We start from the raw sequence: 16,368 nt of genomic DNA, 5'->3' as shown, positions 1-16,368 counted from the left end.
TGCCTGTATATGAATATATGTACCAAGTAGTACTAATAACTTGACTGTGCATGTGTGGAACGCATTAACGGGTCTCAGGGTACCGCTACTTTTTATGGAACGCCAGTGCAATAATAATTGCGCTGATCTCTGATTAGTGAAGAGTAAATGCTACCATTATGGGCCAAGACACGAAAAATTGGTTATTGGTACCACCAGAGGTGGCAAAACCATTTTGGTGTCATTTTGTTGGTTGGACATAGATATGCTTATCAAGCTATGATAGCATTTCCAAATGAGTAGCTTAGTCATAATAAATTAATTTTTAACCAATTTGGTCTCGTTTTTATATCCCTATACTTCTGAATCGAAACTAACCGCTATGCAAAGAAGAGCCCTGTCTTCTGTATGTCCACAGGTTTCTGATGTAAGCACGAGCGAGCGGAGTGAGCGAGGGGGAGGGTGTGTCCCCCTCGCATGGTGAGAACTTTTTACATTTTGATGTTGTAAATGGTGCAATTTTGTGCATGTTTTTGCTTGCTTTATCGACTTGAAACAGTCCCACAGTACATTCTGTTGTCGATTATCATTGAGCAATTTGTCTATAAAATAGTACCATCCAAATAAACTTCCGTTTTTATGCCTCCGCCACGAAGTGGTGCCGGATCGAGGCATTATGTTTTCGGGTTGTCCGTCCGTCCGTCCGTCTTTCCGTCCGTCCGTCCTTCCGTCCGTAATGAATTTTGTGGACAGCGTAACTAAAAAACCTTTTGAGGTATCCTGATGAAACTTGGCGTGTATGTGTATTAGGGGGTGAAGTTGTGCCTATCAACTTTTGGGTGCACATGCTCAAGGTCAAAGGTCAAAAGGTCAAGGTCAAATACGTAAAATTTCATTATTTCCACCATAACTATGCAATGCTGGAAGATATTTTCTTGAAACTTAGTGTATACATGTATTACCCAATTAAGATTCTCTGGTGAAAGTTTAGGGTCATGAGGTCAAAGGTCAAAGGTCAAAAGGTCAAGTAAAAATAGCAAAACTTCACTTTTTTCTCCATATCTTGGAAATTGTTCAAGGTATCTTCATGGAAAATAGTATATATACATGTACTGAATGGCAGTGATTATCTAGAGAATTTAGGGTTGATGGGTCAAAGGTCAGGGGTCAATGGTCAAGGGCAACACTTCGAAATTTTACTATTTCCCTCATATTTATGCAATGCCAGCAGGATTATTATCTTTTTTTTTACACTTGGTGTATGCATGTATAACCTAATAGAGATTCTCTGGAAACTTTCTTTTTTCTTCTTTTTTTTTGTTTGCCTCAAATTAGGTCAAACGGTCAAAGATCAAGGGAGAGTGTTGAACTAACTTTTTCCTCCATATCTCAGAAGTGGCTCAAGTTATCTTGAAACTTACTACATATTTATGCATGTTGTGCCTGACAGTGATTATCCTATGAATTTTAGGGTCAAAGGCCAGATGAAAATGGTAACAATGAACTTTTCAATACAGAAATTGCACTTTTTCTCCATACCTTGAAAATTACTCAATGCATTGTAAACTTATGAATGGGTCAAAGTCAAGTTGAAGTCCTTAACTCTTTATGTGCCATGGTGAAAACCCCTGTGCCACGTTATTCTGAGACATGAAGGTAGACATGCTTTGAGAAAAAATTATTTTTTTCCAATTTGTATAACTTCTACAAATTTCTGTTAAGATGGGCATAATAGTAGGCAAAGTTAAAGAGGAATGCCAAGCTTTGTTTCGATATAAATTGTATGACGACCCTATTTTCCATTTTTCTATTGAATAATCAAATGCTACATTACTGTAAAAGCATGACTTTTGCACATAAAACCTTGACAGAAACTTAGAATGTACGAGCAAATCTAGTTGGAACATCGCTCGATAGTCGATCACCACATAGAATGCAAGCCGTATATGAGAGGAACAAAAGCGTGAGAAACGTTTTCATTGTGCCGCGGGATTAGCAGTAATTAGCGGTTTATTGATCGGTCTTGGCGGCTTTGTTTGTTGAGCAGAATATGCGAAGTTGGCACGCCGTCGACTGAGTCGGACATGCGGACGTGGCACATAAAGAGTTAAATCCCCAAATACATGCTCTCCTATTCATCCAATTAAACCTACAAATGTAGATCAAGGAAGGTGAATATTCAACGCATTTGTGACAAACTTGTCATTTTAATATTTTGCCAATTTTGTGAAAATGTAATCACACATTGTCTACATGTACTATAGACCTATTAGGAGAATCATGCATTATGGCGGAGGCATACCAGTCGCCTTAGCGACATTTCTAGTTAATATTTACAGTGAACATCATGAACGCGACCAAGCAGGAGTGAGCGGAGTGAGCGAGGAGGAGGGTGTAGGAGGGGGTGTCCCCCTCCCATGGGGAGAACTTTTTGCATTTTGATCTTGTAAATGGTGCAATTTGATGCAGGTTTTTGCGTGTTTTATCGACTTTAAACAGTCCCACTTGTTTAAGGTAGCAGTACATTTTGATGTAAATTGTTATTGAACAATGTGCCCATATGATATCATTTAAATAAGCTTCTTGTATTAATTCTTACACTGATGTCATGAACGCAACCGAGCCCGAGCAATGGCGGAGCGAGCGAGAGGGGAGGGTGTGGGAGGGGGTTATCCCCCCTCCCACGGTGAGAACTTTTTGCATTTTGATGTTGTAAATGGCGCAATTTGATGCATGTATTTGCTTGCTTTATCGACTTGAAACAGTCCCACTTGTTAAAGGTAGTCAGTATATTTTGATGTAGATTATTATTGAACAATTGTCTACAAAATAGTATCATCCAAATAAACTTCCTGTTTTAACATTTACGCTGAATATCATGAACGCGACCAAGCAAGAGCGAGCGGAGTGAGCGAGGGGGGAGGGTGTGAGAGGGGGTGTCCCCCTCCCATGGTAGAACTTTTTGTATTTTGATGTTGTAAATGGTGCAATTTGATGCATGTTTTTGCTTGTTTTATCGACTTGAAACAGTCCCACTTGTTTAAGGTAGCAGTATATTTTGATGTACCAGGTAAATTATTATTGAACAATTTGCCTATAAAATAGTATAATTTAAATAAACTTCTTGTATTAATTCTTACAATGAATATTATGAATGCTGTCTGTTAAGCAATCAAACAGAAAAAGCATGCACACGAGGGTGTACATATAGGGGCATTTCTCCTCTCACACGAAGGTGATTTTGTATATTCAGACCTGAAATTCAGCGATCTTGTGCAAACTTTTGGTGCATTACTTGAATTTTCCAGCCCCCTCCCAAAAATAATAATTTAAACAAGTGTGCATCATCTCTGTGTATGTACAAAGTATAGTGAGTTAGAGTTTAGGGGGGGGGGGAATGCGGGAGGGGGATACCCCCTCCCGCTCGACGGAGCTTTTGAGTTTTTAGAATTGAAATAAAGCGATCTGAAGCACACTTTTTGTGGAAAATTCGAAAATTGTCATTCCCCATAGTGCACTAAGTCTATAGAAGGGACAAGGCAACGGGAGGGTGGCAAGATACCTCTCCCATATTCGATTATATTTTTTTTTTCGCCTTCCAAATCCCCGGTCAAAATCTTAGGGGGGAGGCGACTGCCCCATCGCCCCCCCCCCCCCCCTTTGCTATACCAGTGGGGTTAAAGGGTTAATTGAAAGGAGATAATATCCCTTCCCCCACGACGGAACTTTTGAATTTTTATAAAGTTAAGTGACAGATCTGGTGCACACTTTCGATGAAACATTTGTAAATCTGTCAATGTATAGGTGTATTAAGTCCATTGACAGAAAAAAAGTTGCCCCTATAGTATTGGAGGGGCAGGCGCACCATTTAATTGTCCCACCCCACATAATTATAATTCCCGAGATGAAAAGATTTTCTTGCTTTGTTTGTTAGAAATCTGTCTAATTATTTCATCCAAAGTGTGCACCAGGTGGCAGGTTGCTGAATTTCAATTCTAAAAAAAGCTAAGTCTCTCAATCACTCATCCGCCTGCATTATTCTTGTCATATTTAAAGGTCCATTTCTCTGTTATTTAAGTCCCAATCAAAGCTATTTTTTCAGAGACCGCTGAAAATATATATTGTGGATTATTTTGGGAAAATTTCCATTTATTTTCTTGTATTTTGTCCATTTTGTCCATTTTGTCCATTTTGAACATTTTGACCTTCAAAGATGACCTTTAATTTTCAAGAAGCACAAAGAGTAATATATCATTGTGTAGGAAATTTTATGCACTTTAATATGATATCATTTACATGAGATTTGGGTGTTTCTATGAAAAGTTATAAGCATTTATATGAGATTCATTATTTTCATTGAGCGTTACCATGGAAAGGGCTGTGGAGGCCACACCCACCAATAAGAAAAAAAAAACAACAAGTGGATTCTGATCACTGGTCGTCGGAGCTATTCAGAAAACATAATTTCAAATTGGGCCGAATGCATAAACGCTAGCAATTGCTTGTGCTAGCCTTTTACTCGAATCCGTATGCATAAAAACAAGCAATTGCTTGCGAGCAGAAGCTTTTGCTAGCAAGCACAAGCAATTGCTTGCAGCCCGCAAGCAATTGCTTAGAGACCAAGCATTTGCTTAAAAACGTATGCATAAAACATACCTTTTGCTAGTTCTTGCTAGCAATTGCTTGCGATTTTCCAAGCTCTGTAAAATGAGCTTGAGCTTTTGCTTAACCGGAACGTACCCTTTTAAGTATCCTTTTCATATTTATGAAAGAAAGACCACACTAAAATTGTGAAGGAGTGGTATAAATCTACAAGAAATTACTCATAAGTAGTGTAAGAAACTTTTTCATTTTAACAACAGGAATTTCCAGTGGTTAGCACGCAAAATATGATGAAAAACAGGTAGGATGTCTGACTTCGGTGGAGAGCAAGGAGACCTCTCTCCGCGTGCGATCTGGCAGATCCGGGCTACTGTAAGCTGCAGTGATGGGAATCAGCCAGTAATACGTGTGTGTGTGTGTGTATAGATGTGTGTGTATGTGTCTGTGTGTGCATTCCATAGCTCTTCTGCTATGTCAGGAAATGTTTCCACACAGACATGCCCTTTCAAATACATGCTGCCACACTCGCCTTTGTTCTTGTGTTCGCACAGGCGTGACGTCCCTTTTGTTGAAAACGCAAGCAATTGCTTGTGCGGGACAAGCAAAAGGTATTAGCATAAGCACAAGGTTATGCATATGGATTTAAGCAATTGCTTGAGCTAGACCTATTGCTAGACGAGCTTGTGCTTTTGCTTGAAGCAATTGCTTACAAGCAATTGCTTGTTTTATGCATTCGGCCCATTGGGCCGAATGCATAAACGCTAGCAATTGCTTGTGCTAGCCTTTTACTTGAATCCGTATGCATAAAAACAAGCAAGTGCTTGCGAGCAGAAGCTTTTGCTAGCAAGCACAAGCAATTGCTTGCTGCCTGCAAGCAATTGCTTAGAGACCAAGCATTTGCTTAAAAACGTATGCATAAAGCATACCTTTTGCTTGTTCTTGCTAGTAATTGCTTACAATTTTCCAAGCTCTGTAAAATGAGCTTGAGCTTTTGCTTAACTGGGACGTTCCCTTTTAACTACCATTTTTCATATTAAAAAAAAAGAAAGACCACACTTGTGCAGGATTGGTATAAATCTAGAAGAAATTACTCCTAAGTAGTGTAAGAAACTTTTTGTTTCAACAACGGGAATGTCCAGTGGTTAGCACGCAAAATGTGATGAAAAACAGGTAGGATGTCTGACTTTGGTGGAGAGCAAGGAGACCTCACTCCACGTGCGATCTGGAACATCCGGGCTACTATAAGCAGTGATGGGAATCATGCCAGTACGTGTGTGTGTATAGATGTGTGTGTGGGTCTGTGGGTGTGCATTTATGAGTGTCATTTCATAGCTCATTTGCTATGTCAGGAAATGTTTCCGTACACACATGCCCTTTCAAATACATGCTATCACACTTGCCTTTGTTCTTTTGTTCGCACAGGCGTGACGTCCTTTTTGTTGAAAACGCAAGCAATTGCTTGTGCGGGACAAGCAAAAGGTATAAGCACAAGCAAAAGTTTATGCATATGGATTTAGGCAATTGCTTGAGCTAGACCTTTTGCTAGACGAGCTTGTGCTTTTGCTTGAAGCAATTGCTTACAAGCAATTGCTTGTTTTATGCATTCGGCCCAATGGGCCGGATGCATAAACGCTAGTAATTGCTTGTGCTAGTCTTTTACTCGAATCCGTATGCATAAAAACAAGCAATTGCTTGTGAGAAGAAGCTTTTGCTAGCAAGCCCAAGCAATTGCTTGCTGCCCGCAAGCAATTGCTTAGAGACCAAGCATTTGCTTAAAAACGTATGCATAAAACATACCTTTTGCTAGTTCTTGCTAGCAATTGCTTACGATTTTCCAAGCTCTGCAAAATGAGCTTGAGCTTTTGCTTATCTGGGACGTTCCCTTTTAAGTATCATTTTCATATTCATGGAAGAAAGACCACACTTGTGAAGGAGTGGTGTAAATCTACAATCTACTCATTTTATAAGAAATTTTTCATTAATTTCAACAACGGGAATGTCCAGTGGTTAGCACGCAAAATGTGATGAAAAACAGGTGGGATGTCTCACTTCGGTGGAGAGCAAGGAGACGTCTCTCCACGTTCCAGGCGCGCCGGAAGCAGTTTTGGATTGGGGGGGGGGGGGCAAACATTGGAGGGGGCTCAAGATTAGACCATGCATATGCATACACACACACACACGCACACACATCTATTATATATATATATATATATATATATATATATATATAGATATATATATGTAAAGTGGCGTACGGTGGGTCGAAACATGGGGGGAACCACTAAGTAATTTTGATGGTCTGTATGCTTGTGCGTGTGTGCGTGAGCAATTATGGGACTACAATACATTACGGAATGTGATACATTACTGGCAGCAACGTTAGGAGAGTGGCATAACGATTCAATGCGAGCGAGCGAAGCGAGCGAGCTTGAAAATTTTGACATGTTACAGTCCCCAAACTCCCGTTTGTAGCTATATTTATCTTTTGCTTTGGAAATGAAGGGGTGGGGGCATCGGGCGCAACTACTGGCAATTACTGTCAGCAACATTAGGAGAATGGCATAACGATTCAATGCGAGCGAGCGAAGCGAGCGAGCTTGAAAATTTTGACATTCTAGAGTCCAACAACTGCCGTCGTAGCTATGTTTTTCGCTTTAGAAATTAAGGGGGAGGCGCACCGGGCTCAACTGCTGGATGCGAGCGAGCGAAGCGAGCGAGCTTGAAAATTTTGACATTTTACTGTCCAAAAGCTGCCGTTTGTAGCCATATTTTTTCCCTTTTCTTCATATATATACATATTTATTTTATTTTCTTTGTTTATTCATTTATTTTTATTATTATTTTTTTTTTGGAGGGGGGCTTTTTGGGGGGGGGGGGGCAAAAATACGTTTTGCCCCCCCCCCCACTTTTTGGATTGGGGGGCGGCCGCCCCCCCTGCCCCCCCCCCCCCCCCCCACTTCCGGCGCCTATGGTATATATATATATGTATACGTAGTGAAAAAAAAATAACAAAAAATATACAATTCCAAACGAAAACAGGGAATACACAAGGGAGGCTATGTGTAATGGGGTGAAGGGAGATTATTTACATAAAACAAGGGTGGGGATGAAGGGAGGGGGTGGAAAGGAAAGATAAAAAAGGGTTCTGTGCGACGATAAAATACATACACAAACACACACACCCAACAAAAACAAAAAACAAAACAAACAAAACAGACAAAACAAAACATAACAAAACAAAACAGACAAAACAAAACATAACAAAACAAAACAAAACATGACAAGAAGACAACTGGGTTTCAATAATATTATACATTGATACTTTCTTTCTTTTTTTTTAATAAGTTCACTGACTGAGAATCGGCAGCCGAATCGGCACACCGGATACTTTTCAGCTGTCTGGACGGGGGAACAGCGTGATAAGATCAAATAGATCGTTCGCAGAGCGTAAATATAGCGTGCGTAGATCGGATAACATCGGCAACATCGCACTGACAGCGTATTTACATCGTTACGCTGAACTGCAGCGGCAGAGATTGTAATGTCTAATTCTCGATCATCGTAGCAAGTGCGTAGGAGGCACGTGCTCGTCGTAAATACAGCGTTCTTGGAGCGTTCTAACATCGTACTGTGTCCAGATCGGCTCATGTTTTACCTGATCCTTCCCGATCTGAGAAAATTGTCAAATCGTGGCGAGAACGGCGTAGTGGAACAGGGGCTTTAGAGACAATCACCATTGCTCATCTTATTTTTGCAGTGATGCGTACCGAAAAACCTAAGCCCTTATGTCCTGTACAGGGCCTTAGACAGTAGCCCTGAATGGCCCCTAAATCCCAGAGCTGATATAGGCTATTTACCTCAAGAATGACATGAAAAGAATAATTTTGTATCGCAAACAATTATTTATTTATTAGTGGAAAATTGAGCAAAGAAAATGGGAGTCCATCGGGATTCTAACCCGAGACCTCCGGATTGCTAGCCCGGTGCTCTACCGACTGAGCTATAGAAAGCCCTAGTTCAGTGTTCGTCCCAGAAACCCTAAATTCTCAATGCTCGAATGGTCAGAAGCTATAGCAGTGTGTTTGTGTGTGACACACACGTACACACTTGAACCTGGCATAAACCCGAAGGATAATTCAACTTGGGGATAAATGCGAGGGATCACCGAAGTGATGCAGCTTTTTGAGTACAATGTATGTAACAAACGAAAACAGAAAAACTGACCAATTATTTATTGTGAGAAACAAATGTGATGTGTTGATGACAATAAGTTTTTCATTAGACAGTAGCCTCAAGGAACTCGGAATATCTATAAAAATGTCTTTTGATAAGTATGTGTGCATTTTGTGGGTAAGATGATGACAGTCCACTCACCATACTTTGTACTGTACCTGTCAAGTGTAAACTTGTGAAATTCTGTCATTATCAGTAGTATACACATGTTCCCCTCGGCACCACGGTGGAGCCGGTGGAGCTCCACCTTGACGTCATACGATAAATATGCATGAGATGATGACGTCATACGATAGATATGCATGAGATGACATCATACATGAATATGTATAATGTCATTATTTCCTGTAGGATTAGATAGCGTTAATAAGGGGGGAAATGGGTGAGGGAATCCTTCCGACAAGATTATGAAAGCTTGACGGTGTTGTGGATCGGTCAGGAGCAGTGAATATGAACGAGGTTAATGATGTCACGATGATTAATTCTGGACGATGTAAATCAGCTTGCCAAGAACGTTAATGTAAGCGTGGAGCCTTGCGTATGGCAAGCGATGTGTTATTCGTTTTTGCGGAAAGGTGAGCGTTGTGTGGAGCCTAAAGAATATGCATGAGGTTAAAGTTTCGTCAACGATTTTATTCGCGAATATGTATATCAACGTGCCATGAACGTGAATGTTGGTTGTGTGGAGTCTCGGCAAGCGATACGACCATGAGATGTGGAGTGCTACCTTTGCTGTTGTTATTGTTGTTGACTTTTTAAAGGAAAGTGAGTGTGGAGCCTTCAGGGTTGTGACTGTGACATGTGGAGTGTAACATCTTAATTCGTTTCTTTGAGGAAGGGTGAGAGTTCTAGCTTTGGAGCCTGATGCATATGCATGAGGCCGTAATATCGCCGATGATTACCGGTATCAGTGAATATGCAAATTAGCTTTCCGTAAACGCATATCCATCGTTCATGGAGCCTTGACAAGCGCGGAGACTACTGTATCAGATGTGGAGAGTAGTATAGGTGTACGTATAGCGTCATAAAAATATGATTCATATTTCTATTGTTCTAGAACAAAAGAAATATGAAAAGACAAAAGAATTATGAATTATGAAATATGGATTATGATATGATTTATGATAAAAAGATGGATTATGATATGATTTATGATAAAAATATGGATTATGATATGATTTATGATAAAAAGATGGATTATGATATGAATTATGATAAATCGATGAATTATGATAATAGATATGAATTATGGATATTTACATAACAATAGAAATAGGAAAGAACAAAAGAATGTATGAAATATGAAAAATGAAAGATGAATATTCATGAGATATGAATTATAGATATGAACGATGAATGATGATTATGAAATATGAATATTTATGGATCGATATGAAATATGAAGAATGAATTATGAAAAATATGCTATTGTTTTAAGAATCCGCATCATTGTTTCATCATATTCTTTTGTTCTCACATCGAGAGATATTTTCGAAGGCAATGGTCGAAATGGTCATAATGACGATTGCAATCGTATTCATGACATTTGTTTGTTTGATGACGTCACTCCGACAAGTTCGGACCTGTCCTCTGACCGACGCTCGCCCGATCGAAAACAAAAGAACTTTAAAAAACAAAGAAATACATAAAAATGGGGGCGTGTCCTCTGACCGACGCTTGCGCAATGCTTGCGCAATCGAAGACAAAAGTCAGGGCGTGTCCACTGACCAACGCTCGGGGACTTAAAGACAAAAGATTGGAAAAACAAAGAAATACATAAGACTGGACCTCAAGTTCACGATAAGTTCGGACTTGTCCTCAGACCGACGCTCGCACACTCAAAGACAAAAGACTAGAAAAACAAAGAAATACATAAGACTGGACCTCAAGTTCACGATAAGTTCGGACTTGTCCTCTGACCCACGCTTGTACGCGAGCGAAGACAAAAGAATTTTTAAATAAAGAAATACATAAACTGGACCTGGAGCCAGTGACGGGTTCGGACTCGTCCTGCATAAAACAATAGATGCCTCATACATATTCAAAGAGATGGTGGCGTCCTTTGCAAAGCAAAAGAATAAAAACTCGAAGAACATGCGAGAGGGACACATTTCAATTTGAAACCTTCCGAGAGCATCACATGTTACAGAATGTCTCAGCCGAATATCGCCAACACCTGGTGTCCCGAAATGCAGAGGACGGTGGAGAAGGTGGACTTGCTGATGTTGACGGAGTATCTAACTCTCATCGAAGTCTTGAAACGGGTGCAAAACGTGCCAGATTCTCCAATAGACGGTACTCCCGAAGATCCACAGCGCAAAGTGTTCCAGGCGGTTCATCATTTGGACCCAATGACTATGGAGAGAGTGTACCCTTACGTTGGCAGGGTGCTCTGGATGAGACCAGATCTCGTCGAGTGCGGTTTTTTCCTGGAGTACATCAAATTTATTCTGAGGGGAGAGACTCAACAGCAGCTGGAACAAAGAAGAGTCAACATAGGGAGACACGTGGAGGGGATAGAGGCCGCTGTGAGAGTGGTCTACAGGGCCTTGGGGCTCGAGACCGGCCTGCCCGACATTGTCTTGACGGACCCTCAGTGGAACGTGCTTTAGACGAACGACTGCTATTAACGGTGATAAAGGACACATTTCCTTCCGACTTTCACGCCGTAGACACCGAGACAATCTTACGCGCATGTCGGACAATTGCAAGCGAGGAACAATTTTCCCGTGTGCGACGAATCAAGCTTCGAGGCAATGAGAGGTTCGACGATTGTATAGAGGCCCTGCTCAAAAATTGTATAGAGAACCCCAATCATCCCAACAAGTACAAACGTTCGCTGATGGCTCTATGCTATTTTGTCAACATCTACCAATATGCCTGCATACCGGACGAGCGGAAAGAGGAATTTCGCGCGCAATTCGTGGAAGGACTCAAACGCTACAAAGTGCGCTGGTCGGAACACGCTCCGAAAATGACTGTTGGACTAATGTCGCGATACGTTTTACATTTTTGTCTGTATATGTTGTATAATGTATGGAATGTAGATGTTAATAGAATGTGAATTGATTCAAGCAACGAAATTCGCTGCACTGTGTGTATGCGTGTACAATAAATGATGCGTTTCATTTTCAAATGATTTTTTTTACTCGTTACCTTGTCTATCATTGATGCCTTTTATGTCATTGCAACGTGAAAGGAATGCCATTTCTGATGTTTGCTTCTGCAGTGTGTGGTTGCTGAGACGAATAATGTCTAATTCATTTGAGAGAGCGTTAGAGGAAATCTATTACGATCCTCAACATCCAGCTAGTTTCGGTGGTGTCAGTAAGTTGTGGAATGCGGTGAGAGAGGTGGAAACTGAAAAAGCGAGCTTGCAGGGTGTCAGAGACTGGTTAACGAAACAAGATGCGTATACAATGCACGCACCGGCGAGAAAGACATTTAAGAGAAATGTTGTGAAAGTGAGAGGAATCGACGAAATCTGGGAGGCTGATCTTGTAGATGTTCAAAATTTGAAAAGGTTTAATAATGGTTATCGCTACTTACTGACGTGTATAGATGTACTGTCGAAATATGCTTGGGTGGTTCCTTTAAAAAACAAAAAATCAAAAGACATTGTCGGGGCATTCGAAAGCATCTTGAAAGAGGGCCGAGTGCCTGTAATGCTACATACAGACAAAGGTTCGGAATTCACAAACAGACATTTTCAGAAATATCTCGAGAAAGAAGGCATTCACTTCTACACAACAGAAAATGAAACCAAAGCCAGCGTTGCTGAACGATTCAATAGAACGCTGCGAACAAAAATGTGGCGCTTCTTCACATTCAAAAACACTTACAGGTATCTCGGTGTAATAAAAGATTTGGTCAAAGGCTATAACAACACCATTCATTCTAGTATTGGCATGAAACCAAAAGACGTGAATATTGAGAATCAAAAGCGTGCCATAAAAAGTCTCTACGGTAGGGCAATGCGAGGGAAGAAGCGTACAGCTCCACGATTCAAGTATGAAATCGGAGATCAAGTTCGTATTAGTAAAAGCAAACTAAAGTTCGAAAAGGGTTACGAAGCAAATTTTTCGAGGGAGGTCTTTACAATCAGCTCCCGCGTCAATAGGAGGGTACCTGTCTACAGAATAAAGGATTACAACGGGGAACGAGTGAAGGGTACGTTCTATGAAAGGGAATTGATAAGAGTTTCGAAAGACAAGGAGACTACTTACAACGTGGACAAGGTTTTACGCACGCGCATGCGCAATGGGCAGAAAGAATACCTAGTTCGTTGGTCAGGGTATGGCAAAGAATTTGATAGTTGGGTTCGACACTTAACTCCGCGTTAAAAACACGATTCACGTTACTCTCGTTATCATTCTTCGCTTTGAACAAAGGAGAAGAGGCTGATCGAACATGGCTTCTCAATTTTACGTGACGCTGCCCAGTAATAGTTCCATGTCGTACTATCCAAATAACAAAACGTGTCAGTTTACGACGCGGCTTCACGCACCTCTCTCACTCAACGAAGATTACGAGGTGGGGTTGGCAGAAGTTCAATTTCAGTGCACGTGGTATAATGTACGACATGATAACAACACCCTCACTATTTACGATAATGAAGTAGAGGACGACGCTGTTCCATTGATGAAAAAAATTGAGATTCCTGCGGGATATTATAATTCTGGAGAGGAACTCATTGACTCGATCAACGAACAGTTCCGGAGAAAATTACGTAAAAGCATCACATTTTATTACAAGAGGACCCAACGAAAATGTTTCATCCGATTAGAAGGAAATACGGCGCTCCTCATTCCCTGTGGTTTGGCTATGATGCTCGGGTTTGAAGGGGAATGCCATCTCACGGAATCAACACTGAGTCCCATGCCAATGGATGTACACATGAAATTTCATACATTTTATGTCTATTCTGATATCGTTCAGTTTCAACACGTAGGTGACGCTGCTGTACCTTTACTGAGGACGATAGCAGTCATTCCGGACAAGGATCGCGATAATATCGTCAATACCTATATCACTCCGCATTACGTCCCTCTTAAGCTTTACAATTTTGAAACGATAGAGATTATATTAACAACCGAATCGGGTGAAGTGGTACCATTTGAACGCGGGAAAGTGATCGTGAAGTTACACTTTAGAGAGCGCTCTACGAACTAGCTGGACGCTAAATTTACACAGCGATACGTCTAACTATGGTGGTATTTCGCGCACCGGCAAGGATTTTTCACGACCAATATGGCTCGGGATTACCCGTCTTCCGCGGGGCATCCATGCAGAGAGGACACGGGCTGGGTAGTCTGGTGAAGGGGCTCTTCAAAGTCGCAACTCCTCTCTTAAAAAGAGGGGCTGTTGCTTTGGGAAAAGAAGCTATGCATACAGGCATGAACATTGTTCAGGACACCATCAACGGACAATCTTTTAAAAGCGCAACTAGAAAAAATGTGGCTCGGGCGGGAAAACACCTGGCCTCAAAGACTGTTCGAGCAGTAAAGAAAAAAATTGGGAATCAGACTGGAGGAGCGCGATTAGTAGTTGTAGGAAGAGTTAAAAGAAGGAGGCGAGGAAGGAAGCGTATCATTCGGTCTCGAAATTCTCCAGCGAAAAGAGCTCGCTTGCGCGACATCTTCGATTAATTCGGACTATTCGTTTACCAGTCTCATACACTCCTTGCTGTCTTTGCTGAACATGGCGCTTCTACACGACAAGAGCGATGTCTGCTGCAAGTCCGAATTGGATTTGTTCACGGTACCACACACTCAAATGAGCATCGTCAAAGGACCATGGGTAGAATATCACCCCGTTAGCAGCATCACCGATGAAGGGCCCATTGAATTCAACGTGTTCGGCACGTCGGAAGAATACTTGGACCTCTCTCAGACCATGCTTCAAGTGACAGTCAAAGTTACGAACAATGATAACACGGCTTTACCAGCTGATGCCCCAGTTGGTCCCGTAAACCTGTTTCTCCCATCTCTCTTTGCACAAGTTGATATCATGCTCAATGAAAAACTAGTGTCTCAGCCGTCGAATACATACCCTTACAGAGCGTACATCGAATCTCTGCTGCACTATGGAGGAGAGACCAAAGAGTCTCAACTCACTCAACAACTATATTACAAGGACAAAGCGGGGAAAATGGATGCCGTTAACCCGCTGGCAAGCTCTGCAGAAGCTAATCCCGGTCTGGCGAAAAGACATGGATTCATCGTCGAGAGTAAATTACTTTCTCTACTTGGTCCGATTTACGCCGACATTTTTTTTCAAGAAAGACTGTTACTCCCGGGGGTTGATTTGAAAATCAAGTTAAATCGTAGCAAAGACGCATTTTGCCTTCTGTCTTCGACGGAGAATGCCCGATATAAAATTAAAATAGAATCTGCTGCCCTCTACGTTCGCAGAGTAAAGACCAGTCCTACCATCATGTTAAACCACGCCAAGGCCTTGGAGAAGACAACCGCGAAATACCCCGTCAACAAAGTAGACGTGAAGTCCTTTTCCATTCCTGCAGGAAGCATGTCGATTAATAAAGACAATCTATTTCACGGACAGTTACCAAATCGGGTGGTCGTAGGATTCGTTGACACAGACGCCTTTAACGGTACTTTTGGCAAGAACCCCTTCAACTTTAAACATTTACGCCTCAACTTCATCTCCCTCACTATTGACGGAGAAACGGTGCCGATGAGACCATTACGTCCTAGCTTTGCAGCGGGAGCTGGACAAAGTTACATTCACGCTTACAATTCACTATTCATGGGAACCAACCGACTGTTTGTAGACAAGGGAATTAACATCAATCGAGAAGAATACTGCGAAGGTTATACCCTTTTTGCATTCGACCTTACGCCCGACCTATCTGACGGATGTCACTTGAATCTCATCAAGCAAGGAAATCTGCGCTTAGAGCTACAATTCGACGTGGCCATTCCAAACACCGTCAACTGTATCGTCTACTCGGAAGGACAAGGACTGATTCAGATTGATAAAAGCAGAAACATCATCTACGATTACCAATAAAACCTCTTCCGGACAACCGACTGCCGAAATATTCTAATCGACTATGGATACATCGCAGATTCAACGTTTCTTAGAGAACGATCCTATTGTCAAGCCCTATTTCAAAGGAGTATATGCGTCAAATTGTCTACCGCGATCAATTAGTGGGGCGAAGCAATGCTTCATCGCGAATACCGATCCTAGCGATAAACCAGGAACACACTGGGTGGCTTTCTACTTTTGCAACGGAAAAGGCGAATTCTTTGACTCTTACGGATATGAACCCTTAACTTACAGTCTTGACTTTGTAAAGTTTTTGGACAATAATGCCTCGGCATGGTCCTCTAATTCCAAACGGCTACAAGGAACTGTATCCACAGTTTGCGGACAATATTGTATCTATTACGTGACGAAACGAGTAGGGGGTCAAACAACTCGAAGTGTATTAAATGTGTTTGGCAAGGATTATACGAGAAATGATAAGAGAGTGAATGATTGGTTTAATCGACGTTCTGATGTTTCCCATCGTGTTCATGATACATC

The 16,368-nt window shown here is 41.4% G+C and overlaps 1 protein-coding gene across 1 annotated transcript; it reads left to right on the top strand.

Moving 5' to 3' along the window:
• Positions 1–14,514: 14,514 nt before the first annotated feature.
• Positions 14,515–15,846, top strand: LOC139716408 (uncharacterized protein F54H12.2-like). Its single transcript, XM_071627955.1, has one exon. The coding sequence runs from the start codon at positions 14,515–14,517 to the stop codon at positions 15,844–15,846; it is 1,332 nt and encodes a 443-aa protein (XP_071484056.1).
• Positions 15,847–16,368: the final 522 nt, after the last annotated feature.

Source organism: Diadema antillarum, unplaced genomic scaffold (genome assembly GCF_040938485.1).
Source record: "Diadema antillarum isolate AM-2024a unplaced genomic scaffold, OU_Dant_1.0 scf00000065, whole genome shotgun sequence".
Taxonomy (NCBI): Eukaryota; Metazoa; Echinodermata; class Echinoidea; order Diadematoida; family Diadematidae; genus Diadema; species Diadema antillarum.
Note: the sequence above shows the minus strand (reverse complement) of the source record. Positions and strands in the feature narration are given on the sequence as shown.

Coding starts and splice junctions, on each gene's coding strand:
- LOC139716408 (XM_071627955.1), top strand. CDS start 14,515: ATGGCGCTTCTACACGACAAGAGCGATGTCTGCTGCAAGTCCGAATTG.